The sequence below is a fragment of the Hypomesus nipponensis genome, chromosome 22 (genome assembly GCF_054491055.1).
Source record: "Hypomesus nipponensis isolate SF chromosome 22, ASM5449105v1, whole genome shotgun sequence".
In the NCBI taxonomy this organism is placed as follows: Eukaryota; Metazoa; Chordata; class Actinopteri; order Osmeriformes; family Osmeridae; genus Hypomesus; species Hypomesus nipponensis.
In genome coordinates, this window is record NC_140382.1 from 1,235,098 (window position 1) to 1,262,310 (window position 27,213).

Consider the following 27,213-nt stretch of genomic DNA (forward strand, 5'->3'; position numbering starts at 1 on the left):
CCCGCTCCTCATCTCTCCCCACTGGCTACCCATCAACGCCCGTATCAGATTCAAGACCCTGGTATTGACCTTCCGAGCAGTGAATGTGACTGCACCCGACTACATAAAGTCTCTCCTTCAACCGTGCACCCCCACCCGTCACCTACGGTCTTCTTCAGACAACCGCCTGGTGGTCCCACTGCTCAAGACCGCCCGGTCCCAACACAAGCTCTTCTCCTGCCTGGCCCACCAATGGTGGAACAAGCTCCCCACCTCCATCAGGGACACTGACTGTCTCTCCACCTTCAAGAAAAGGCTCAAGACGCACTTGGTCCGGGAGTACAACGGCACTTAGGAACGCTAAAGTGTCTGCTAAATGCATAAATGTAAATGTAATGTTGAATCTGTTGAATCTTCTTCGGAATGGAACTGTGGCTGGGGTTATTGCTGTATTGACTCTAATGCCAATGGGACGGTGTTGGGTCTTTGGCAGTGGCTCCAAGACTAGCTTTATGCCTAATCCAGCGATCTTGTGGCTAACAAATGCAATATCAGGGTTGTAGTCTGCTCTCTATAGTCCGCTGTTAAAGGACTTTGGCTGTTTTGTGTCGTGGATCAGATTAAGCTGGCAGTTTTCAGCCCACACTTCTACTGCATCTCTACTGCAGATCAGTGGTTAGGACTTCAATGTAGTTTTCATCGCTCCTTGATGTTGATTCGGTGATTGTGCCATTTTTTGCCAGCATGATGCTGCCATATTTCTCATGTGGTCTTTCTATGAGGGTGGTCATACGTTCCCCTCGGGGGCGAGAATTTTTAGGTCTGTGGTGGGTTTCCTGTAGGCAGAGAATATTGCACTGGTAGACAGTCTTTCAACATTCAGACATATGATGGTCAGTGCTGGCCTTTCTTCCTGCTCCGGACTGGAGGGCTCTTGTCATTTGTTGAGCTTCTGGACACCATTGTCTTTCACTCGGCTTCAGTGTATTCAGTAGAATTTGCAGGTTTGTTTTAACCTGACAGGGATCGCGAACGGTTCTACTATGATCCCCACCCAATTACCCTGAAAAGATCACTATCCAGAAGTACTCATGAGGAAGATGGAACCAGGTGATCATCTTCTGCAATGAAGAACAATGTTTTGGCTGTGTTTTCTTGAGAAGAGTTATACAAAATAAAAACAGTAAACTTAATGAACAAATAATTACAATTACATCAGTATTTGTTATATTAAACAATTATTTCAGTTGTCTACAACTAGTAAATGAGCAGCTATGGCCATCCAGTGGGTTGTGAAAAGTATCGTTCTGACGTGTTATTTTTGTAATATTTTTCATTTCTGATGCTATATAATTGAGGTCACCAGGAGTAAGCATTTCAATGTATGCACTTGCACACCCTGTATATGACTAACACACGTGTTAGTCATATACATGTTGAATGCAAAGTAATATCTGGTTACTCCATCTCCAATTGCGGCATCCCCTAATAAAATACAATAATTCAATCTAATAAAAAATAAAGCTTACACTCTACCTCTTAAGTTGATCGACAATGAACATGCCCAGTCAGCTTTGTGTTGTAGAGCGACAGAACCCCTTGTTCTGTCTTCAGAAGTGTCGGATAAATCCATAGTAATCCGTAGAGGTGGGAAATCTCCAGCTTTTTGTAACAAATTTCTTCTAAATCTGTATGTGGATTGCCCTTTGTCAGTCTCCTTTTTCCAGTATGAAATAAAACACAAAAGTATAGATAAACATATTTTTGCTGGATTAGCACATAGGTTAACCTAGTTTTAGACTTATAATAGACTGGTGCTTCATGTTGAGTCAAATAATACATTCTGGGAAAGGGATGTTATTTATCATTTACTTTCATACAGGCATTCTTAATAGTAACACTATAATATGATGTCAATTGATCAAATGTGAGAACACCTTCAACTTCAGAAGGATCCTCAAATTCATGATCGGTACTGGTGCCTGCTCTGTCGGTGCTGGTGCCTGCTCTGTTACGGTGCCTGCTCTGTTACTGTGCCTGCTCAGTTACTGCTGGTTCCTGCTCTGTTTCTGCTGTCATTTTGTGAGCTGCCAGTACTGTTGCTGTTGTTGGACTGGTTGCAATTCTGCTTATGCAAGATAAGAACGTTTTTACTGTGCCATTTGTGGGAAGTAATATGATTTTTAGGTGGCCATGTTCTTTACGTTATACCATCAGTGATTATACAGACACACATTGCAAAAGCATGAATGAAGTGTACATCCAGAAAATGTATGTGCATATTTAACACATTTACACACTGGTTGCTGCAATACACTCAGACAATAGGTGGCCCATTTGCAAAAGTTTGTCCTTCAACAACCTGCCAAGAATGCAAGAATAAGATGTCAATTAAATGCATCCATTAATTACTGCTAAATCTTTGTGTTTTACACTGACCTCTATATTAAGATCTTTTTGAATGGGTCGGACATACACAGAGGGAAAAAATAATTTGATCCCCGGCTGATTTTGTACATTTGCCCACTGACAAAGAAATGAAATTATTATAAGATTTCACAACTTGAACCTTCAAGCTCCCTTCACAGATTTCCTATGGGATTAAGGTCCAGGGGCATCATGTATAAAAGATTGCGCAGCTTACATACCAGAACATGGCTTACTGCTAAAACTTGAAAAGTACCTAGGCACAGAAATAGTCACATATATAAAACCGGTCGTGCACACCTTTCCTTTATAAATCACAATCAACGTGAGATTGACCGTACATGAACGAGCCACTAACCTCGCATTTCCTCCTCCCATTAATTAATATGCAGATGGCCTATAAATGAGCCGCTGAGGTCATGTCTGAATTAAAATGGCTAAACACGCAAAAAAGAAACATGTCACAGACTGAGATTGAGGTCCTAACAACAGAGGTGGAGGCGAGGACATGTGTCCTGTTTGGCGGCCTGTCATCCGGTATTAGCAACAAATGAAAGTTGGCGGAGTGGAAAACTGTCACTAGGTCCGTAGATGCAGTGGGTTCGGAGAACCGGACCATGGCAGAATTTAAGAAGAAATGAGCGGTTAAGGAATTGTGTCCTTGGGCAAGGCACTTCACCCCATTTGGCTCGGGGGAATGTCCCTGTACTTACTGTAAGTCTCTCTGGATAATAGTGTCTGCCAAATGTAATGTAATTAGCGGAGGTAATTATGTTTTTTGAATAGTCAACATCATCGACATATGACAGTAACTGTAGTGGAAACTTCATTTTGTAATGTTTGGTGAGTTTCAGCACTTTTCAGTCAGAATTCGCCACGTTACAGAGCCAAACAGACGTTCTCACGTCAAGTAATTTTTATACATCACACCGTGAACGTGCAAACCAGAGGTTTCTTCCATTGTTGTCACCTTCTCAAAAAGCTGCTTGGCGAGGGTCGAGACCCATTCCAGCTAGGGATGCACCGAATCCAGATTTTTGGGGTTCGGACAAATACCGAATCCACTGGTTAAGATTCCACCGAATCCAAATACCGAATCCTACTCCCATCCTCAGTCCATTAACACAGTAAACACATTAATGAAAACAACATCCACAGCAGTGTATAAAAAAAAAAAAACTATTTTGACAAATACCATATGCCTGTGTTTACCCTATCTCAAGATTCAATCAATATACAAAATATTAGCCTTTTAGATTTCTTGATTTCTTTCGGATGTTTCATACGCAAATGTTTTAACAGCGGATATGTTGTGTAGTGTTTAGAGTCCTTGCTACCATAGGCAAATCGGCATTGCAAATTGAACATGTAGCTCGACTTGAATCGCCTTCTTTTGACTGAAAGTACTGCCAAAGAACACTTTTTCTGCTCACAAGTTCCATTTCCACTTTCTCCCAGCCTACTGCATTGAGCAGTCCACCTACGTAAAAACCTGCCCGTAATCAACGGCGGCGTCATGATGTCGACCAGCGTAGCACGCGTAGTGCAAGCGTAGGGTTCGGGTTCGGCCGAATCCGAACCCCGTCAAAAAGCCCAATATTTGGCCGAATCCGAAATCGAATCCTGGATTCGGTGCATTCCTAATTCCAGCCTTATGTAGATCTACAATCTTGTCTTGTCTCACTGTTCAAATAAACCTACCTTTACAATTATAGACTGATCATTTATTTGTCAGTGGGCAAAGGCACTAAATCAGCAGGGATCAAATATTTTTTTCCCTTACTGTAAATGGTGGCAGCTCCTTCTCCAACTTTGTCACAGCACAAATATTCAGGGGCGTCATCTGGACATGGGATGGGCACAATACTTCCTCGGGCCTTAGAAGTTGGAACCCTCCAGCATATTTCAGTTTTTGAAACTGGCAAATTATTTATTTACAAAACTATGATGATGAACAGTATGTGTCTAATTTAAAAGAAACAAGAAAACAATATTAAGGTGACCTTATTGATGCACTAAAACACAGGGTATATAGAAACCAATTTTATACTTTAAAGACTGAACAGTTAAGCATACTGACCAGAAATGTGTATTTTCTTCTCCCCCAACCCTATTCTTTCCAGCTCCAAATTCAACAACAACTTTCGGCACCTAAAGAAATCTGTGTGTGTATGAAACACACTTTTCCCCTCGTTTTGAAGACTGACAAGGAGTAGGATGACCTGTTATTCTTCGTGGATAACGTTGGGTAACGTTTTGGCACGAGTAAGGTGCAAAAAATCAATTTACCTCCCCTAAAAAGAACACATTGTAAAATAGATTGGGTGATGTTTGGGATGGATTGACATTAATGTCCAATGTATGTTTCTGTACTTAAAAACTGTGATACGTTATGGAAACTGCATTCAACTATTCACATTTGCAGCCCTCCTCTAAGTGTACAACATCAACATTGCTATCAGGCTAAATATAAATATGGGTCTAAGACAGCATACCAACCTTGAGCCCCAGATCCCATTTGGTCCGGTGCTGATCCAGCCACAGTTGCTTGATGAGAAACAGGTGTCATTTTTGTCATAGGACTTTGCTCCAGCACAGCTGCAGAATCCCTTAGGAGCTGGGACATCGACTTGTTTGCCATGGCTGAAAACGTGCACCAATCTTCTTAAGACTAAGTCAAATGGACATTGCCGAAAGGCCCGCCCATTGACGTTGTTTGGCATGCCTTACGTACAGAGTAATTTGTAATTTTCGATTTATTTTTCACAGGGTTGAAATTAAATTGGAAACGTCATGCACCACGTGTAATTTAAACATTTCATGAATCATTTGTGCAGACGTTTTAAGCTTTTAACACTTAATTTATAATTTGATCATTTTATTTTCATTTTGACAGGAATAATCTTCCATACGCCACCTCTGGCATCCCAAGCGTGACCACTACCAGCTACGCCAATGAAAATATAGCGCCTCACTGGTATGGGTGACCTGTATACATTTAGTCGTTTAGTCTTACGAGAGTACTTTACAAAAAGTGCATAGGTCAATGATCGTAAACAACAAGATAGCCCCAAAAACATTGCGGGTAGCCAAAACATGAAGCATACATTATGAAAAGCAAATAAATGCCAATGGGTGGAACCAGAAGAGCATGTAGTTCAACTAATTTCAATTAAACAACATGATCCTCGAAATTGCTAGAGTTTACCATTGTACTTCGTTGAATACATTCCTGACGAGTGAGTTTTCCTGATCTACACCGGCTACACTTGTTAGCTAGCCAGCATTTCATCCATAAAGATTTGACCATATCTGCGCTGAAATAGTGATGCGTAAATAAGCTTTGTGAAAGTATGTAAAGCAACTAAATTCCTATCTTAGTGTTCTGCCTTTTCAAGGAAATGCCTAAATACTGCCACCTAGGGTACAGTTGTCACTAGGGACGACTCATGCTAGTTTTGTTTTGTTTAGCGGATGTTCCACGCTTGTTTTGTATTTATCCTTCTTCCACGCACAAACTTTGAATATTATTTGTATTTGTACAGTGATCCATCCTGCATAAATTATTACAAAGTTGAAAAGAGTAAACGCAAGAAAAAGCAACACTCGTCATTAATTTGTATGCATAAGGAAAGTGTTAGCTAGCTGTCTAATCCTGCCAAGAGGAAACACAGGTAGAGGACAGCATACTTAGGTTAAACTGTAGTTAGTTGTTTGTGTCATTTACACAGCAATAGTTGTACCTAATTACCTTCCACCGATACTGAAATAAAGTATCCACTGCAAACAGTGGTTCTAATCTTAGTTAGCTAGAATTTCAACCAAACAGAAAACTCTGCTCACCTGACTGTATTGGCGTTCGCAATCTTTAGCGGAGTCTGCTTGTCTTTAATCAGTTTGTCATTGAAAGCGATGCACTTTGTAGGACTATTGCATTTTTCACGAACTACTCATCAAAGCAAAACAGAGCATTTCAACTTAACACAGTGTCACGTGAGATCAGTGGTTCAAGCACATTATAACTAATAACCTTTCAGCTATACTGATTTAATCAACGTTTAATATGGTCTTTCTATTAGTTATCTATGCAGCATTTCTTCCATAAATACAACCATGATCAGTTCCAAACACTGGGTAGCCTATACCCAGTTTTTGGCCATCTCAACATGGCTGACAGAGATCCATCGCGAAACTGGCAGCAAATAATTTCTCAGGGATCTCAAAGCGCTCATCCAAACGTGGCACTGCAATCCCTTGGGTTCTTAAATGAAAACCTGAAAAATGTGTACTTTGCACAGTGCTAGGTTCTCGGGATTATGATAGGAAACTCGTTGCCCTAAAATCAAATTTTAAAAACTCACAGATTCCTGTTATTTTTTGATGTAAAAAGGGAACTCATTGGACAAAAGCTCAAATATCCCACATGGAAATAGTTTTCATAGTTGTGTAGACCCGACCTTCGTGAACAGATTGACAAAGTTTAGACTGTGGCATTGAAGTAATATGAAAGGAAACCTAGCATTGGGGCTTTGTTGCTTTCCCCCGCGGTAATAAACTCATAACGAACCGTGATACTTACCAAACCGTTACTCCTATGTACTGTACACCCCTAATGTGTATCTTCTCATATTTATGGTCATGAGATCCTGAACAGAATACAGTTGCTTGAGCATGGCATTACTCCAAGTTGTTCTTGTGTGTGTGTGCTTGCACCCTTACCTTCATGGCCATTAGCTCCTGCATAAGAACGGCATTCTCCAGGTCTAGCCTGTGAGTGTCTCCTCTGGGTTTCTCCTCCAGACTGAGGGGGTCCACGTGAATGCTCTCAAGCTCCAGCATGGTAAGCTTGACCGCCGCACGGTCGTTCTTTAACTGCTGGATGTAATCCTTCAGTCGCTGTTCATCCTCCTTAGAGAAGTCTGTGTCGCATGAGCTGGCCGTGGAACTGGTAGTACTGTCAGGAAGAACACACGGTCACCATAAGGGCACATAACCTTTTTGTACACACACCCGTACACAATAGTTCCAACTACAGTCACACATTTGCAGTTTGTCACATTAAAATGTGACAAATTTGACACAGCCAGGCTACTGGACACAAACAGATGTTTAGGGAAAATGGAACACATACTGGGTGTTCTGTTTCACAATCACTGATAAGTGAAACACACCATCTACATGGTGTCTGCTTTTAGACCTTTGATATTAAACACATCTAACTTGGCTGAACAAATTATTATACAAGGCACAGTTAGTCTGAACAATTAACTGGGCCAGCAATGAAAGCATTAATCGTGTGTCAGCATATCAACGGAAGGGTCCTGGAATTCAAGTCTTTATGACGTCAGGCAGGACGCTGGCAGGAAAGTAACACCGCGTCCTCACTGGATGCAAGCGTCCAACTGTCGCGATTCATCGGCTGCTTTCTACTGAATCCGTAAAATATACTCTTCTGTTACGTAGTGTAAACAAACTACGTACCCATCAGCTATGCGCTCGAGATCAGACTGGAGAAGTAACCGCTCGTAAAAGATGGGTAAGTACTTGCTATCTACATACATTTGTACATTTTTAACATAATAAAATATGTTTTATATTTTGATATTTATATTTTCTTTTTTATTGGAAATGATATTCAGTATGTATCCAACAGCAAGTAGGTAAATAGCAATGTTCATTTACCTTGAAAAGGCCAGAGTTACTCAGTCAGCAAGTGTCAGTTGGAGATCTGTTTGTCACTTTGTTATCATATAAATGTGAAGGTGTGGTTCGAGAAGGCTCTACCTCCATCATTCAAATGTTAAACTTTATTCCCCAAATGACTAAAATTAGAATTTGTCTTCATTGTTTTCAAAAAGGACCCTTTTACAGATGTCAAGAGTTGAGGAAAGGAAAGTAGCAGTTCTTTTACTTTTCAATCAGAAATCTTCCAGCAGGACAAGGCAGTGGGTTCATCCACTCAACCAAGCGCGAAAGCAACAGGGGGATTACTATAATGTTGTACAGGAGTTGGCATTTGACAGCAGAAGATACCACAATTATTTTAGGATGAACCCAGCACAATTAGAAGAGGTGTTGTCCTATGTAGGTCAGGTATCTTTGTAAGCAAAGCACTACAGAGAGCCAATTGAGGCCAAACAAAGATTGGCTATCACATTAACCCAAATGAAAGACACAAGCTTTAGATAAAACATTATCATTTTTATTTATTCCATAGAAAATTCTTCCAGTAAATCTGTCCAATTTAACAAATAAATCCAACTTGCATTATACATTAAGTCAATAATTAATAAACAACAAGAATAAATAACAAGACTAGGCCAACAAATAATTTCAAAGATTATTCAAATGAAGTGTTTGTGTGGTCTAAATAGTAAGGGTTAGGGTAGGGTGGGAGGGTATGCTTGGGTGGGAAAACCTGGTTGTTATCCCAGTTTAGAATTGTGGTCCACAGCTGTACTTTCAGCTAGCCCTTGTTGGTGGTAACTTGCCTGAACTCGGGCAGTAAACTAAGCAAAAAAAAATCATCCGGGTCATCAGGTTGACCTGGTTGACTGGCGTAACTCAACGTTCTATGTCTAAAATTATGTTGCGCCGGTTGCACCACACTGACTTAAGCTGCTCTCTCTCTAAGTCTAGTCCTAAATGTTATGTCCTGTAACATTGTACGTTACTGTGTTGGTTTCTATAGTAATTTTCACAAAACCGTTAAGTGCAGCTAAAACAATAAGTAGCCTATAATGATGGCGCGTCTAATTTATAGATTGTATAATGAACGTGCTTTAAGACGTGAGAGAGTAGTGTGAGACAGAACTAACCCGCTGGATATGTACAATGAAGAGGAGTTAATTCAGAGGTTTCGTTTCAGTAGGGTTGAGATTTTTTCTCTAGTCGACGAACTGTCTGATGATTTGCGCTTTCAGTCAGACCGAAATGCTGCCCTGACGCCAACGTTACAGCTTTTAATCGCACTGAGGTTTTATGCAAACGGTGCGTTTCAAAACACTGTGGGGGACATGATCGGCGTGCATAAATCTACAGCTTGTAGAGTTATTCGTAGGGTCTCGCTGGCACTGAGTCGACGCCTACCGCAATATGTCAACTTGCCTAACGAGGCCGACACAATCGCTGTCAAGCAGCATTTCCGCCAGGCGTCTGGCATCCCTGATATCATCGGCTGCATTGATGGTACCCATATTTGGATTCAAGCACCATCAGAATCTATAAGTCAACCGAAAGGGCTATCATTCAATCAATGTACAGCTCGTTTGCGATGCAAACTACAAGATATTCAATTTGGTGGCGTGATGGCCTGGCTCAACTCATGACTCGAGGATTCTCCGGGAAAGTGAGTTATTCAATCAGTTTGAAGCCGGAGGGGTCAATGGGATCTTACTTGGTGATAGTGGCTACCCACTAAAACGCTGGCTACTCACACCATTATTGAACCCACGGACTCAGCAGGAACAAGGCTACAATGCCGCCAATACAACTACCCGCTCGATCATGCAGAACTTGTAACTGTTAGCAGGTGGATGTCTGACAACAAGTTATCACTTCACATGGGGAAAACTGAGTCCATATTGTTTGGATCAAAAATCAAACTGAAAAAAGCCTCGGATTTTAAGGTTTTAGCTGGAGATTCGGAAATTACATCCAAGGAATCAGTCAGTTACCTTGGCTGTGTTTTAGATTGTAATTTATCTGGTTTAGGTCAGGCTCAAAAGGCAATCACCAAAATAAATCACAGAATCCGTTTTTTGGCCAGAATTTCAAAGTTTCTGGATCAAAGAACAATGTTAATTTTAGCAGGAGCTTTAATTCAGCCTTATTATGACTATGCATGTGGCTCATGGTACAGTGGCGTCACGGTGCTTTTGAAACATAGGCTTCAGTCCTCGCAGAATAAGTTGGTTAGGCTTATTTTTGACCTCCCCATGAGAACTCATCTGGAATCTTCCCACTTTGAGAGGTTGGATTGGTTGAAAGTTGTTGATCGGGTATCTCAGATTAAACTGTGTATGGTACATAAGATTTTAAATGGGGATGTTCCCAAATATTTTAGAAACTATTTTAATCGTGTAAGTGAAGTTCACACACATGCCACTAGGGGTAGCACCACTGATTTTGTACCACCAAGGGTGAGGACCAACATGGGAAAGGATTCCTTTTTTTATACGGGTGCTGCACTGTGGAACAGGTTACCGGGAGCACTTAAGGTGGTCGGGAGTTTGGGCAATTTTAAAAAGGCCCTAAAAAAATGGCTTATGCATAATTAGGCTTGCCTTAGTGGGGGTCATTGTTGTGTGTGTGATTTTTTATGTATGTGTATATTTTGTGTATGTTTTGTGTACAGGGACCACAATGGAAATAAGCCTTCGGGCTTTTTTGTGTCTATCCCTGGCTATTTTATGTATTTTAATGTGTGACAGAATGCTGTTCATGTTTTTATATCAAAATGGTCAAATAAAATCATCATCATCATCATCATAGAGCGATGTATTGGAGTGCTCAAGCGCAGGTAATACACAACATAATCAGCACCATGGACAGATCTTTTTGACTATGGAATAGCTACTTACACAACCTAACCAACAACCCCCCTATATGAAATGTAGGTTCCACTGTCTTCACAGAGAGACATGGATGCACCCAGAGAGAGCCTGCACAGTGATAGCAGCTTGCACGGTGTTGCACAATATCGCAATGAAAGAGAAAATACCTCTACCAAGGCATGACCCTTTGCTTTGCCAAGATGAAGAAGCCCCTGCTATCCCTGCAGCACAAGATGTTGCCAGGCAACTTGTTTGCATTCACGTTGTGAACTTGCTGCGGCCTGCGGGCCTACGTGTGAATGTGTGCATGTGTGTTTGTGGGAATAAAAAATAAACAGGCTAGGCCTAGACACAATGAACGTGTAAGCTTCTTATTATAGGCAATTGATAAAGCCATTATGGCTGGAAAACATAGAACATATTATTTCGACCAGTTGACCTATAGCCTAGCTAGGTCTAAAATACGAAGGACGGCTCCTCAAAAGTTTCATAGGAATGATTTAACTTTTGTTTCAGTAATTCTATTTCCAATTTATTTTTTTATTTTTCCAATTGAAGTTTTTGCTGTTCAGTAAGGAGTTTAACAGTCTCAGCCTCCATTCGAACAATCTCCTTTTGGAGCAATATGGTTTGTAGACTGGCCGTGTCCTCCTGTCTCCTCTGTTTCGGGGGATTGCTGTTTCCAGCTGCAAGCGTGTCTTCTGTCAAGTTTAGGTAAAATATGGGTGATCTTAGATTTAGTTTAGCTATCAAATAGGCATTATTAAATTTCTCTCTTATTAAATCATTGACTGTATGCCTATTCTGATCTACGTAGGCCTACCTCCAGGGCCCGCACTGATGATCACGGGTTGGCTTTCTTGCATAGGCCTACTTGCTGTTATGATTTTTTCAAGGCTCCTTTTTTGTTTGTTGATTATTGTGTTGCTTTGTTTCGAGGTTAAAATATATTTATGTTGGTCATACTTCTCAATCAATGTTCTTATTTCCAAATCAGAGAAATTACTCTTTCTTTTTTTACGATCCTCCATAGCTAATTAGACGGAAAAGTTGTGAACTGAATGAATAAACGGTAATTAATGGGTATCATGGCAACGCACTTTCCATTCTAGAATTCCACGGGCACTTTCATGAACGCGCATATTACGACCAGTCTTAGTTTAGACCAGTTTTAGTCTTAGACCAGTCTTAGTTTTATTCTATCAGGATGAAACCTTGCCAGATTGATATAAACCAACCAGCCAATCATGGGGAATCATTAAAAAATGCATATTACTGAAAGCCCTGACAGACTTTTTCATACCTTCAACGTTTAACATTTTTGGATTAAATCAGAAGATGAGAAAAATCAGAGCTGGGGGAGCGTGTGATAAATCTGGGGGGAAAAACACTAAATCCAAGCACTTTCAAGGACCTCTTCATAAATTAAAGCACTTTCAAGGTCTTGATTTCATTTTTTTTTTATTCAAGTACTTTCAAGTACTTTCCAGACCTGTGGCAACCCTGAGAGGGTTTCTGGAGTTTGCTTGTTTTGGTCTTTGGTCATGTAAACTAACCACATAACTATGACTTCATGTGCTACAGAGCTTTCAATGCGAACAACCAAAAATAAATAGAAACAGGGCATTCAACAAAAAGTTCTGTCAAAACGTTGGGCTGCGCAGCATCGAGTCGCTCGCATCCAGTTAGGACATTTCAACAGAAAACAAAGCAATCAAACTGCTTTTAGTCGCGTCTAGGGTGACCAGACGTCCGGATTTCGGCCGGACAGTCCGGTTTTCCAGCCTTTTGGTCCGGACCTTTGGTATCATACCTTCTGTAAGTTCTGTCGCATTGACGTGAGTAGTAGGGGGAAAGGGGCTTTAAGCATGCCTGCGATACGCAACTGCACAAGGATAATGCTTGGTCTGCTGGGCACTCTTATTTACTCTTCCTTCCCCCCCCCACCCCTTGTCCTCCTTTTTGGACCCAAGTGTCCTCCTTTTCAGGGTCATGCTTCTGGTCACCCTAGTCGCGTCCCTCGTGTTGCATCCAGATAGGACACGGTGTTAGAAAACCCTTTTTTTTTTAAAGAAAACATTTAATCAATACTGTTTTTACATCACAGCACTACGAAGGAAGAATAGTGACAACATCACAGCAAGCCAACATCATACCAGTCCATACTCAAACACGCTTTCAAACACACACTCTGACCTGGTGTGACTGTTGGAGGAAAGGCTCTCCCATGGCTGTACGCTGCAGCCAGATACAGTGAAGGCTGCTCCACAGCTTCCATCCAGGCGGATCAACAGGTCCTTGGCTGTGTTTTCTGCTGTCTTCCTGCTGTCATGAGCCCTCTTCAGGATCTGAGAGATGCTCTCTTCTCTAGATTGCTCCCCTGAAAACACACAAAGACACACAAGCCCAAGCATTAATGCACACGCACAGGCACACACAGGAAGAAAAATATTTAAAATATTACAATATTAGCCATCAAATCCATGTCAAAACATTTTCTTTTGTATTTGCACGTTACTATTTTCCAAGCAAGATCCACTCAAAAAGCAATCCATCTCTCTAATAATTCCAAGAATCTGTGTGTGTGTGTGTGTGTGTATGTATCTGTCTGTGTATTTTTTGTAATGGGATTTTAGGTGCTCTTGTTCTCTTGAGAACTGGGCACTCTGCAAACTTCATATTTTGCAGATTTGCTTTTTATAATCCAATGAAGTACAGTGCCTGGTTTGACATGGGTCCATGTACGTGAGTATAATTCCTGATCACATCAAAATGGAACAAGCATGAATAAGAAAAACCTTTGTGAATCAGTTTTTTAACCAATTTTTCTCACGTGGGTGGAGCTAAACGTGAAATGCCTGTCATTGGCTAAATTTGTAGTCAGAACTACTTCGACTGAACTTTACTGAACAAAACTACTTCTACTAAACTAGAAGTCTCCCCTTTAACTTGATCAATACACAACCCAAATTCCCCAAAAGTTGGGACGTTGTGCAAAATAAAATAAAACACACAATACAATGATTTGCAAATCTCAAACCCATATGCTATTCACTGTAGAACATAGAAAACATATCAAATGTTTAAACTGATAGATTATAAAATGTTAAGGAAAATATACGGTGATTGTGAATTTGATGGCAGCAACACTTCTCAAAAAGGTTAGGACAAGGCCACGGTCACCACTGTGTATCATTCCCTCTTCTTTTAATAACAGTCTGTATCTGTCTGGGAACTGAGGAGACCAGTTGCTGGAGTTGTGGGAGAGAAATGTTGTCCCTTTTGTGTCTGATACAGGATTCTTGCTGCTCAACGGTACTTGGTCTTCTTTTTCATATTTTGTTTCATGATCCACCAAATGTTTTTACTGGTGAAATTGGATTGCAGACAGGCCAGTTTAGCACCCGGACTCTTCCACTACGAAGCCATGCTGTTGCAACAGATGCAGGATGTGGTTTAACATCATCTTCCTGAAATATACAAGGCCTTCCCTGAAAAGGATGCTGGATGCAAGTAAATGTTGCTCTACAACCTGGATATAACTTTCAGCATTGAGGGTGCCTTTCCAGATGTGCAAGCTGGCCATTGTATAGCCCCTTATGCACCCCCATACTATTAGAAATTAAGGCTTTTGAACTGAGCGCCAGATGGTTCCTCCTCTTTAGTTCAGAGGACGCAACATCCATAGTTTCCCAAAATAATTTCACAATTCAATTTGTGTGACCATAGAATAGTTTTCCCACTTTGCCTCAGTCCATTTTAAATTAGCTTTAGCCCATGTTCACATATGGCTTCTTGTTTGCATGATAGAGCTTTAACCTGGATTTGTGGACGGCACGGCAAACTATGTTCAGACAATGAGTTCTGGAGGTGTTTCTGAGCCCATGCAATGATTTCCATCACAGAATCATGCCTGTTTTTTATGCAGTGCCTGAAGATCACAGGAACACAGTATTTATTTCCCCCTTGTCCCTTACATAAATTTTTCCAGATTCTCAGAATTATTTTAATATATTATGTACTGTAGATGATGCGATATTCAAAGTCTTCACAATTTTACGTTGAGGAACATTATTCTGAAATGGTTCCACAATATGTAGATGCAGGTTTTCTGAGATTGGTGAACCTCTGCTCATCTTTACTTCTGAGAGACTCTGCCTCTAAGATACTCTTTTTATACCCAATCATGTTACTGACCTGTTTGCATTTTACCTATTTACTTGCAAATGTTCCTCCAGCTGTGTATTTTTTTGTAACGCTTTATTTTTCCAGTCTTTTATTGCCCCATCCCAACTTCTTTGAGACATGTTGCAGCCATCAAATTCAAAATTACCTTATTTTTTCGGAAAATGTTTCCTTAGTTTAAACGTGTTATGTTTTAAAATGATCTATTATGAATGACTTATGAGATCAATCAAATCAATGCATTCTGTTTTTATTTTCATTTTACACAGCGTAATTTCTTGACAAATACAATTTATTTGAAACCTGAAATAATTCCTTTTCAGAAATGATATTCTTTATAAGGTTTTAGTGCCTGGATGTTTGTTTAGATTTATGAGTTCTTAAATTCATGTAGTATCACCAAGTTAGAGTATTTCATGCAGAAAGAGAAAGTCAGCAGTTAGGTGTTGAAAGTCATTTGACTTTGTATGGTACTTCAATGTTGCATCACAAAGGAACAGAAAAAGTACACCTTAAAGTGTGTGTGTGCTAGTTAGTTGTGCAACTACTCATTAATTGCGGCTAAGGCCATGTGAAGTGGAAACTATACACAAAGGGAGCACTCCTGCAACAGGATTGATGACCACTGGTCCAGGGAATAAAAAGGTAAATATCCTTGAGTAGCCCAGTGAGAGCCCCAACCTTTATCTCTCCATCGATTGCTTTCAATCAAAACTACCATGGAACTTGACAGAACTTTTGTATTATTAATACATTGTGACTTTTTTCCACTTAAAAGTATCCCTTACATGTGTGGAGTATGGTGTGTAGATGAGTGGGGGTAAATGTTAATGCAAGAAATTGTCAGTGACAGACTACAGAGAGGAGGTCAAGCGACTGGTGGCATGCACAAGCTGTGTCTGAGCAGGGTGCACAGGATCATTAGTGCATCACATGCTGCTATCCTTGCATTTCAGTTGCACATGCCATTTTCCTCTGCACATTTAAAATTGCCCTTATATATTTTTTACAGTTGTTACATACTCATGTCTACCTCAGGGACCCGACGGCGGCTATCTCCGCATCCCGGTTGCCTATGCAACCTTCGTTTTCATTTGGCATCTACAATGGCACTTAGAATATCCATTTGCACATCTGTGTATTTCACTTGTCATACACATATACTTAATGTACTTAATACTTGTAAATACTATTTGCAATTCTGGTTCGATGCTAATTGCATTTTGTTGTACTGTACTTGTACTGTTCAATGACAAAGTTTAATCTTATAATGTGAAAGAAATTCAAGGGGGTGTTGAATCTATAAACACTATCAGCGAGCTAACCATAAAGCACCACACTAACAGGCCAATACAAATTATAATTGCTGTGATCTTATAATATTACTAATACAAATATAAATGGAAAAACATGACTTAGCATCTTTGATTTAGTTTATTTATAGATATCAGAAGTGTTGTGGAAAAAACACCATACTGTTGTAATTATGAAGATGGTTAATGATTAAGGATTCAATGAAACTTGTGATCACCTTTGTAGTACATGCTATATTATTCGTACCATATTAACATACAATAGGGACAAGACTATATAAGTTAAATTGTCCAGAGAAAACTTCAGTCTGATTCCGGGATCACGCTCACGTTCTATTGGCAATCTTTGTTACCTGAGAACCAATAAAACACTTTGCATCAACCCTGCTGAGTTCCAGTGCTGTTTTTACATCTTGAGAATTGACTGAAGACGTACAGAACTTTTGTTTTATCAGAAGGTCCTACATCAATTATGAAAAAGTACATGCATTAAAGGAAGTTGGAAGAGCGAACACTCAAGTCAATAAAGAGTATTTGGCAAGTTTATAAACTTGAATAAAATGTAACTGATAGATAACTTATATTAGGTTAATCGAGTTAGAAGGGGGAAACTTTTACTTTGAAGGAACAGGTAGTGCCGAATGTAACCGTCTGTGATCTGATGTAAAGATAGGTCGCTGTGACGTTGATAGGTTGGGTTTTTGCCCCACCTATACAAAACCTGAGCTGAAAACGGGAGAGAAACTGTTCAACTGTCGAACTCCACATTTCAGTGCAACAAAGTTTTCGCGCTTTGCACATGCTAATGTACTGAGAAGCAAATCATGAAATTTGCTTTAGAGCATCTTTAACGCCAGAGTTCATAGTATGGAAAACAGGGACATTTTGTTTGACATCTTCGCTTGACTCTCAGCCATCTTGAGTTTACTGAGCTGCACTAAGCTAGTTCTCGCGAGCCAAAACTATATATGGATAAAGCAAACTGAAAACAGCCATAAGACAAGACGTTATGATGTATAATAGACTATTTTACTGATGAAATACTGGCTAGCTAACTAAGAAAAAGACTATTGACTAGTAGATGCTTTAGGCATCATCACTTGGTGGACACCCTTTCAATTGGCAATTCACAAATATGTTTTGGGATACCGCATATCGCTTTTACAAACAATATAGCCAGTGCCGGCAGTCATGACTGCTGGCATATGCAGTGCCGCCGCTAAGCAAAAACAGAAGAAAAGAAGATGAAAAATGCAAAACAAAAAGGGAAAACATTCAGAAAGATGAGCTGCAGAAAAATGTGAAAATTTAGCAGAAAACCAGTTGCTGAAGTCTGGGTTGAACGAATTTTAAGGTAAAGGACGACACTGGAATGACTTAAACTTGCTGGAAAAAGGCAGAATTGATTAAATGGCTGAAAAAAAGTAAAAAAATCTGAAAAAGTTGAAGGTTAAAAAATATGCAGTGCCATTTTGGTGCCCTGCGCCTAATTCCTTTATGATGCCGCCCCCCCCCCCCCACCACCACCACCACCACAGCTGCCCTGTCAATGCATCCACATTCTGTGTTTGATATGATGCTAGTTACGGAGTTAATGCGAGCGCACAATGCCTTTATTTGAGTTCAAAATAGTTTTTTGAGCTTCATGTAAAACCAAAGATGGTACAATTTCTGGGGAAATTGTAGGGTGTGCTTGCTTGTGTCGGTTGCAGGTGGTTCCAATTTCCCTTCTAGTGTTATTTTCAAGCATTTAGCCTACTCAACAGTGTTTGCGATCTGCTTCTGGTGAGTATTTTCTTAATTTTGTACCAGGGTTAATTCTACATCCAAATCGACAGCAGTATTTTAAAGTTATGGCGATTGCGAAGACAGCCAGCGGGTCAGCATATTTTTGTTATTTGTGTAAAACTTGGAATTTGAGTGAAACCGAGACTTGAATGGGGCTTCCCAACGTTCTGCGGTGAACAATTTTCTTATATTTGACCGTTGCTATGCATTTTTGACCGCTGTCAAGGGAAGTGGCCTTTTTGCCTTGGATTCACTTTTTTCGAAGCACTCCGCAAGTAGTCCAGTAACTTTTCAACCCCAGCGTACTCTGTTGCTTAGCGACGTCAGCTGATTTGAAGCCTAAATAATGTTCGAAGTCTATGAAGTTCAACGTCTTTGGCGAACTATTTATCTGCTGATCAACAATACGAATGGTAAGAAAAACATTGTAAAAAGACACACTGTGTTAAGTTATTTTTGTTGGCAAGTAGCTGTGTAATAAGCGGGATAATGTATAGAACGCCGGTCATTATCGGGTAAATAAGCCCCTTCATGGCGAAACAAAACTGGCAAAAACTCCGCTTCACGTCGTGCCTAACAACTGCCCTTCCTGTTCTAAAATCAGCGCAAACCACGGCCTCTTGGGGCTTATGGCTTAATTATCCCTTACAAAAGAAACGTTCTAATTTCCTGCGCTTTCAAACAATCAGTGGAGTGTGGATAGCAACGGCAGCTAGCTTGCCTCTAGCAAACTGCTTTTGAATTAGCCATGTCCCGCTAAATTAATATCGAACTTATTTACGTTTTGGGGGGCTTATTTTCAGTTAGCAGACGGTACTATTTGAATCGCAATTCCATCTGAAATACTGCCAGTGACAACGTTGTTACAGTACCTTGTTTCAAAGGGGGTTCCTTGTTTCAAAGGGTGTTCTTAATGAATTATGCAATATGAGTAGGCTAAATGCTTGAAAATATCACTAGAAGGGAAAACTTGAAGGGAAAACGAAACTGAAGCAAGCAAGCACACCCTACAATTTCCCCAGAAATTGTACCCTCTCTAGTTATTATTAAAATGCATAGCCTACTTATTATTTATAAAGATTACATAGATTTAAAAGCATATATTTTTCTGCTCATTTACAACTCAAAATACTAAGAGTGAAGAGTAGATTGAAACAGATGTATGTTTCATCACGAATACATTTGGCAGAACGTTGTAAAAATTGACCTAATCTCTATGACTTAAACGTCATTGTAAGTTTTTCCCTTCTCGTGATATTTTCAGGCATTTAGCCTACTCATATTGCATTCATTCATTAATAAGGAACCCCCTTTGAAATGCATTTTAACAACAACGTTACCAGCAGTACCTAGCTATCTCAGATGGAATCATGATTCAAATAGTATCATCTGCTAACTGAAAATATGCCCCTAAAACCGTAAATAAGCTAGACATTTATTTAGGGGAAAATCACTCATTCATAAAAATGTCAGTGGTAGCAATCATTGTCAGTAACAAGGCAAAATGCGATATGGCCCTGCTGTGTGGAGAAGCTGCTCCGGTCAATTGTACGCTACAACTACTACTAGACTGTCTTGGTAGCGATTGCATTGGTTGAATTCGATTTAACGTTACTTCCGTTGTATGGTCTAGGCTGAAATGAATTATTTTCATGAACAGATTGATTTTAGGCTGTGGCAATGGAGTTCAGGTTAGTAGTCACTAGTCAGATAGTTTCACCTATTGAAAGACTTTTGATTTAAGTAAGGGTAGTGCCAAACATGTAAAGCCGTTAGATTTCCGTCTGTAAACAGCTGTGGAGTTGTTTTTATTTGCTTCAAGTTTAGGCTACAGTACAGCGTTGCAGTGAGCTACACGGGTTTGAAACCACAGGTAATGATAATTTCACCAACAAATCGTTTACTTGTAATCTAATGTCATAATAAATCCTACAACGAAAATGTATTTGTGAGGAATGTTTATTTTAACGATTCAAAACAGATGCATCATAGACCGCTGTAGTATGTGTTGCCCGGGCAACAGAAGCTAATGTCATGATGCTATTAGGTGCGTTAGACATGACCCAACATCATGCGGCGGCTGCAGGCGGCTAGCTCGATTATGAGAAATGTAGCTAGAATACACACCTCAAACAAGTTAATCTAGACGCAAAACTGTACGTCCAATCCCAAAAATAAGGATATTTTCCGAGACCCAAGACTCTGCCGAAACCATTGATATCTATATATATTATCTATATTTATGTGACTGTGTGGTCAGATATACAACTCTTCCAAAACGTTACCCAATAGGCTCTGTGCACAATCGTACTGACGAATTTCCGCTGTAGCCAACATTTGGTAAATCAGTTTCCGGTAGTGATTGGCTCCTCGGTACTAAGGTGTCGATACTGTACCGACACATTCAACACTCACTGCATCGGAACGTTTCGAGACGGGTTTTAAAAACACTTCCGGTCACGTGTCAAAGTGTTTCGAAATGTTTTGTGATGTGATCATGAACGAAACGTACTTGCCAGTAGACTGACGTGTCGGGGTATAAAATGAGGCGGCAAAGCCACAAAGGTTTTGAATGGGCGAGACTATAGTATTCCGTGAAATTAGTGTGAAGAGATGGAGCTCTGTAAAAAAATATTTGTGTACTTGTCTTGTAGAAAAGATTTGTAACTTGTAAAAAAAGATTTGTGTCTCTGTAGAAGGAGGCGGGATCACCGCTCCCAAAACCATCTCTAAGGCAATCAAATATAGAAAAGTGACATTTGTGAGTTTAAGACAGTTTGAGATAATTAGAGACAGTTAGAGAACGTTATATATAGCCTATACAGTATATATGAGTATGTAACAACTGTACACTGAGTTTATCGTCTCAAACAGTTTGAAACTCATATTTGGGCTTATTTATATTTTTACATGAAAGCCATTGCTCCCGTATCCGATACCACGCTATCTACATTGCAGGGTGGCAATAATTCCGTTCAACCCCAAGGATCCTTTAGATCGTGATGTGGAATTAGCTAAAACACTGTTAGTTATGCCATGTTCGTAGTTGCCAGCAGATGTCGCTGTTGAGTAAAGGTTTAGAGCGTTTCAAAGGCCCCGACTCCAATGTTTCAATTGTCTCGGTGTTTCGAAAAGCCTCGATTTGCCCATCACTAGTTTCCGGTTTACTGGAGACAATTACCCGAGTTTCCAAAATGCTCAGCTTTTGTAGATGTCTCCAAGACCTGCCTAAAATAAGCGTCAGTGACGTCCATCGCATCGTAAATGATTTGCCCCCTGCTCCAACAAGCAAGCGGGACAAGGGATTCAAACTGTACATATCCAGTTATCTGCACAACTATGAGGGTAATTAGTTTAATTTGGCGTTCCGGTCGGCTAGCGGCTAAGCTAGTTAGCGATGTGTTCATTTTTAGTGTACAGTAGTATAGATGCTTGTTTTTCTTTATTTTAAATGCTAACTGTCCGTTTTTAAGTATTATCATTTGTATTTCTGCCCCTCTCAGTTTCTAATTAAGATCAGGACACAGGGGAAGTCGTGGTCAGGGCATTGTGCTACAGGTCCATGAGGAAAGCTGAGAAACCTCACAGTCCGAGTGTATGGTGAAGTTAGGATTGATAAATTCTAGTGCTGTCAAACGATTAAAATATTTAATCGCGATTAATCGCATTAATGTCATAGTTAACTCGTGAGTAATCACAATTAATCGCACATTTTTATCTATTCTAAATGTCCTTGATTTCTTTTTGTCCCAATCTTTTTTCAAATTTTAATGCTCTTATCAACATAGAAAAGTGGTTCGGATTGCTTTGTGCAAATATTTTTTTTATTGAAAACAACATTGCAATCGCCTGGCTTTGACGAGGGGGCAGAGAATTCGCATCAGCTGTGTGCTTGGCCATCAAGTGGTATTTCAGACTGGACGTGCTGCGATGATAGCTCAGTTTACAACGACAAAACACACAGATCACTGGTCTTGTCAATAGAACCATTTGGCAACTTTTTAAAAGCAAACTTTCCATTCAGAATCTTATTGGCATCCATTTCGGCATCTCGCGCTCGTCATCCACTCAAAACGTAACGTTAGCCTACTACCAGAGAATGTCTAATATCCGTAAACGGGCTCTGCTACTACTCTTTAGCCAGCTCGCAAGCCAAACGTTTGGCGTGCCTGTTGTTTTGTTTCCGGTCTAGCTAGATCCGGTGTGGTGTTGTAGTTTTTCTAACGTCGGTAGTTGTTGCAACAGCATGTGAAAAAAACTACAAAGTTTGCTAGGCCAAAAAGAGCGTTAATCGCGCGATAAAATAATTGACGCCGTTAATTTGGGTTTGCGTTAACGCCGTTAATAACGCGTTAAACTGACAGCACTAATAAATTCAGGTTCAGCCAACACTTAAAAGCTTGTTACTTTAATAAGCCGGCGTGTTTAACCACTAGCTTAGCCGCTAGCCGACCGGAACACCACAGTAAACTACTTACCCTCATAGTTGTGCAGATAACTGGATATGTACAGTTTGAATCCTTTGAAACTAATTTACCGAATGTTGGCTACAGCGGAAGTTCGTCAGTACGATTGTGCACAGAGCCTATTGACCGTTCCCCAGGGCCACGCCCCCTTAGTTACTGTTGCTATGTCCGACACAATTCCCGGAACTGAACCCAAAAGCCATGGCGAGTACGGTGATAAGCGCTACAGCTGTCAGTGTGAGTGAGGATTTTTGGAGTAACACCTCTGCAATATCTTCTAGATCAGGCAGAAGGGACTGCAATATGCAGTGGCAGGATATATTCAAAATATTAAAATAAGCAACAAAGGGTAAACAACAAAAATCGAAGCCAGACCATACAGGTCTCAAGTAGCCTTGTCTAGCCAGGCACTTGAACAGCAAGCCCAGGTTTGGGATCCTCAAATAGGAATAGGTCACTAGCTTGTAGTGTAGCCAGTGTGGATGCTGATGTCATTTCTCCCATTGAGACGGTGTCTGTCCCCCGCCATTTTCCAAATTCCGGCCCTCAATTATTAGGAATTATACCAATTTAATATGTATTCAGCCTTGGTCCCCCGTTGCTCTTCCTACTAAGTTTTCTGATAACAGTGCCACCTTTTCAGAAGGATTATCTACGTCTAAAGCTGCCAAAAACCCATACTGGAATGTTGGGCTCCTAAACATCAGATCTCTATCCCCAAAGGCCTTTTGATTAATGATCTGATGTCTGAATGCAGCCTGGACCTGATTGGACTCACCGAAACCTGGTTAAAACCTGAAGAATATTCCTCCCTAAATGAAGCATCGCCTCCGGGTTTTGCGTACTCACACTCACTCCGGAGGTGAGGGATGCCGTCAAGCTGAAGAAGGAGGCCTATCGGGCTTTATTGGCTGGTAGGACCCCAGAAGCAGCTGATGTGTACCGGCAGGCCAAGCGGAACGCGGCTTTGGCGGTCGCGGAGGCAAAAACCCAGGCATGGGAGGAGTTCGGCGAGGCCATGGAGAATGACTTCCGAACGGCTTCAAAAAGGTTCTGGACCACCATCCGGCGACTCAGGAGGGGGAAGCAGTGCTCTGTCAACACTGTATACGGTGGGGATGGTGCGCTGCTGACTTAGACGGGGGACGTCCTGGATCGGTGGAAGGAATATTTCGAAGACCTCCTTAATTCCACCAACACGCTTTCCGACGTGGAGGCAGAGTCTGGGGACATCGGGGGCGGCCCTTCTATCTCTGGGGCCGAGGTCGCCGAGGTGGTTGAAAAGCTCCGCGGTGGCAGGGCCCCTGGGGTGGACGAGGTCCGCCCGGAGTTCCTTAAGGCTCTGGATGTTGTAGGGCTCTCTTGGTTGACACGACTCTGCAACATCGCGTGGACATCAGGGACAGTGCCTCTGGACTGGCAGACCGGGGTGGTGGTTCCCCTCTTTAAAAAGGGGGACCGGGGGTGTGCTCCAACTTTAGGGGGATCACACTCCTCAGCCTCCCTGGGAAAGTCTATTCAGGGGTCCTGCAGAGGAGGGTCCGCCGGATTGTCAAACCTCGGATCCAGGAGGAGCAATGTGGTTTTCGTCCTGGTCGTGGAACAGTGGACCAGCTCTATACCCTCCGCGGAGTCCTGGAGGGTACATGGGAGTTCGCCCAACCAGTCTACACATATTTTGTGGATTTGGAAAAGGCTTCGACCGTGTCCCTCGGGGGCTCATGTGGGGGGTGCTCCGAGAGTACGGGGTACCGGATTCCCTGATCGGGGCTGTCCGGTCCCTGTACGACCGGTGCCAGAGTCTGGTCCGCATTGCCGGTATTAAGTCGAACTTGTTTCCGGTGAGGGTTGGACTCCACCAGGGCTGCCCTATGTCACCGATTCTGTTCATTACCTATATGGACAGGATTTCTAGGCGCAGCCAGGGTGTTGAGGGGGTCCGGTTTGGTGACCTAAGGATCAGGTCGCAGCTTTTTGCAGATGATGTGGTCCTGTTGGCTTCATCGGGCCGTGACCTTCAGCTCTCACTGGAGCGGTTCGCAACCGAATGTGAAGCGGCTGGGATGCGAATCAGCACCTCCAAATCTGAGGCCATGGTTATCGACCAGAAAAGGGTGGAGTGCCATCTCCGGGTCGGGGAGGAGATCCTGAACCAAGTGGAGGAGTTCAAGTATCTCGGGGTCTTGTTCACGAGTGATGGAAGAATGGAGCGCGAGGTCGACAGGCGGATCGGTGCGGCGTCCGCAGTGATGCGGGCTCTGCATCAGTCCGTTGTGGTGAAGAAGGAGCTGAGTCGAAAGGCGAAGCTCTCTATTTACCAGTCGATCTACGTTCCTAACCTCACCTATGGTCACAAACTATGGGTCGTGACCGAAAGAACGAGATCGCGAATACAAGCGGCCGAAATGAGCTTTCTCCGCAGGGTGTCCGGGCTCTCCCTTAGAGATAGGGTGAGAAGCTCGGTCATCCGGGAGGGGCTCAGAGTAGAACCGCTGCTCCTCCACGTTGAGAGGAGCCAGCTGAGGTGGCTCGGGCATCTGATTAGGATGCCTCCTGGACGCCTCCCTGGTGAGGTGTTCCGGGCACGTCCCACTGGGGAGAGGCCCCGGGGAAGACCCAGGACACGCTGGAGGGACTATGTCTCTCAGCTGGCCTGGGAACGCCTCGGGGTCCCCCAGGAAGAGGTGGTGGAAGTGGCCGGGGAGAGGGACGCCTGGGCCTCCCTGCTTAGGTCGCTGCCCCCGCGACCCGATCCCCGGACAAGCGGCAGATGATGGATGGATGGGTAACGCCTAACTTAACACAAGCCTCCGAGTGACTAGTATAACTGTGATGCTTTTGTACATCGAGCATTTACCACCGCCGCCTTCATCATTATGTAAACACGAAGTCAGCCCTGCCTCTTAGTCTCCGGAGCAACATTGTATTATTATTGCATGTCCCACACAGCAAAGTTTGGAGTTCTTTGGTGGGCAGTGGAACGTTTCCCTGTGTGTAAGAGAGCTACCTGCACTCTATCCTTGTCCTCCTCAACGGCCGCCTTCGTAATTAAATTGAAAGCAACAATGGCGGCACTACTGTACATTCACGCTTTCTAATAGCACCAGAGTTAAGACAAAATTACACATCACTATGGCTGTAAGGATCTGAGTGTAGATCAAAAAGTATGACCGTGCACACACACAGGCGCCAAAGTGGTGTGAATAAAAACCGCAGGTGCGGGAATTGTAGCTTTTGCTGTGCTCGTAATGTGCTAATAAGCAGCTAGCGTCACTGTGTCCAATCCCGACTGCTGTAAACTACTATTGTCCAAACCCGAACGGGGTTTGGAAACCCAGTTTCCGGTCTTTTTGCCACCATTTTCTTTTGCAATCACTTGCAAAGTGTAAGTAGTATTATTTTAGGCATACCAAACAACCTACGTGTCAAATTTCATGAACATATGGACGTTTACATGTCTAAATAATTTAGGAAAGTTACATTGATGAGAGAAAGCCGATAGACCGCTTGGGCGACGATCTTTACTCTGAAAAGTGTTTTTGTATTTTCATCGTTCTGCTACTATGGGTTAGCATACAAGTGTATTTTTTTGAACGCTAGCTTAAGATTACTTTGTATTGCCAATGAAAATACACCATCATGTGTGAGGGGATCTGTAGTCGAGGGGAGGAAGGGAAGGGGGCAAGGGACTGACATGAGAAGAGTTCAACAAAACATCCAGCAGGTGGTGGTATAGCCTACAGTCAAATTGAGATTTTATTGCATAGTTTGGAGATGTTGAAGCGTGATATCTTACTGTGGAGGACATAACTACGTCTCCGGATATATTGACAGCATTGATGGTCAGTTTGGTGACCCTGGATCAAGTTAATATCCCCGGAAAAACAGCAGCGGCAAGTGTTTACTACGAGGATAAGTGCGGTTGGGTTTGGACAAGGGTAGCGCACAGCTAATTTACCGGCGCCAGCGTCTGTTTACCAGCTTTAGTAAAAGATAAGCTAACTATTTTTTTTTTTAACTATGTTTAGCTCGAAAGGTAAGAAGTTGAAGCTTAACGTGAAATCAGTAAATCAGCTGAAAACGTGATACAATCATTTTTATCAATATTTGAAGTGGCATTTTATCAGAATGTTGGCTGAAAACCGGTCGGGATTGGACACAGTGACGTTATACATTACCACACAACTTTGTTACTACAGGTACGGTATTAAACTACAAGCATGTATTCCCACCCGCATAGTACTAACCTACTAGTCTGATTGAGAACAACAAACGGGTCTTATATTATTTACATTAACTGCTAGCTAGCTCGTTCTTGCTCAAGGCTTTCAAGAAAACTGTTAAGCTAACGCTAGTTAACTGGCAAAGTAGCAGAGCACTGCTAATGATTTTGCCAGCTATTGACAAACTAAACTATCTATGAGTCTGGACTATTAATTTTACAAGAAACATTACACATTAGTGGATTGAGTATAAAGCCATAACACCTTTCTTTAGCAA

At 41.7% G+C, this 27,213-nt stretch overlaps 1 protein-coding gene across 2 annotated transcripts in view; it reads right to left on the reverse strand.

Moving 5' to 3' along the window:
• The window catches only part of mcc (MCC regulator of WNT signaling pathway), a 334,586-nt gene that overhangs the window by 62,500 nt on the left and 244,873 nt on the right, over positions 1–27,213 (reverse strand). For both annotated transcript variants that reach the window (XM_084687682.1, XM_084687681.1), the window contains 2 exons: positions 13,158–13,341; positions 7,126–7,360 (listed from right to left, as the gene is read on the reverse strand). In XM_084687682.1, the coding sequence (XP_084543808.1) occupies positions 7,126–7,360; positions 13,158–13,341 (419 nt within the window). The remainder of the gene's footprint in view (positions 1–7,125; positions 7,361–13,157; positions 13,342–27,213) is intronic.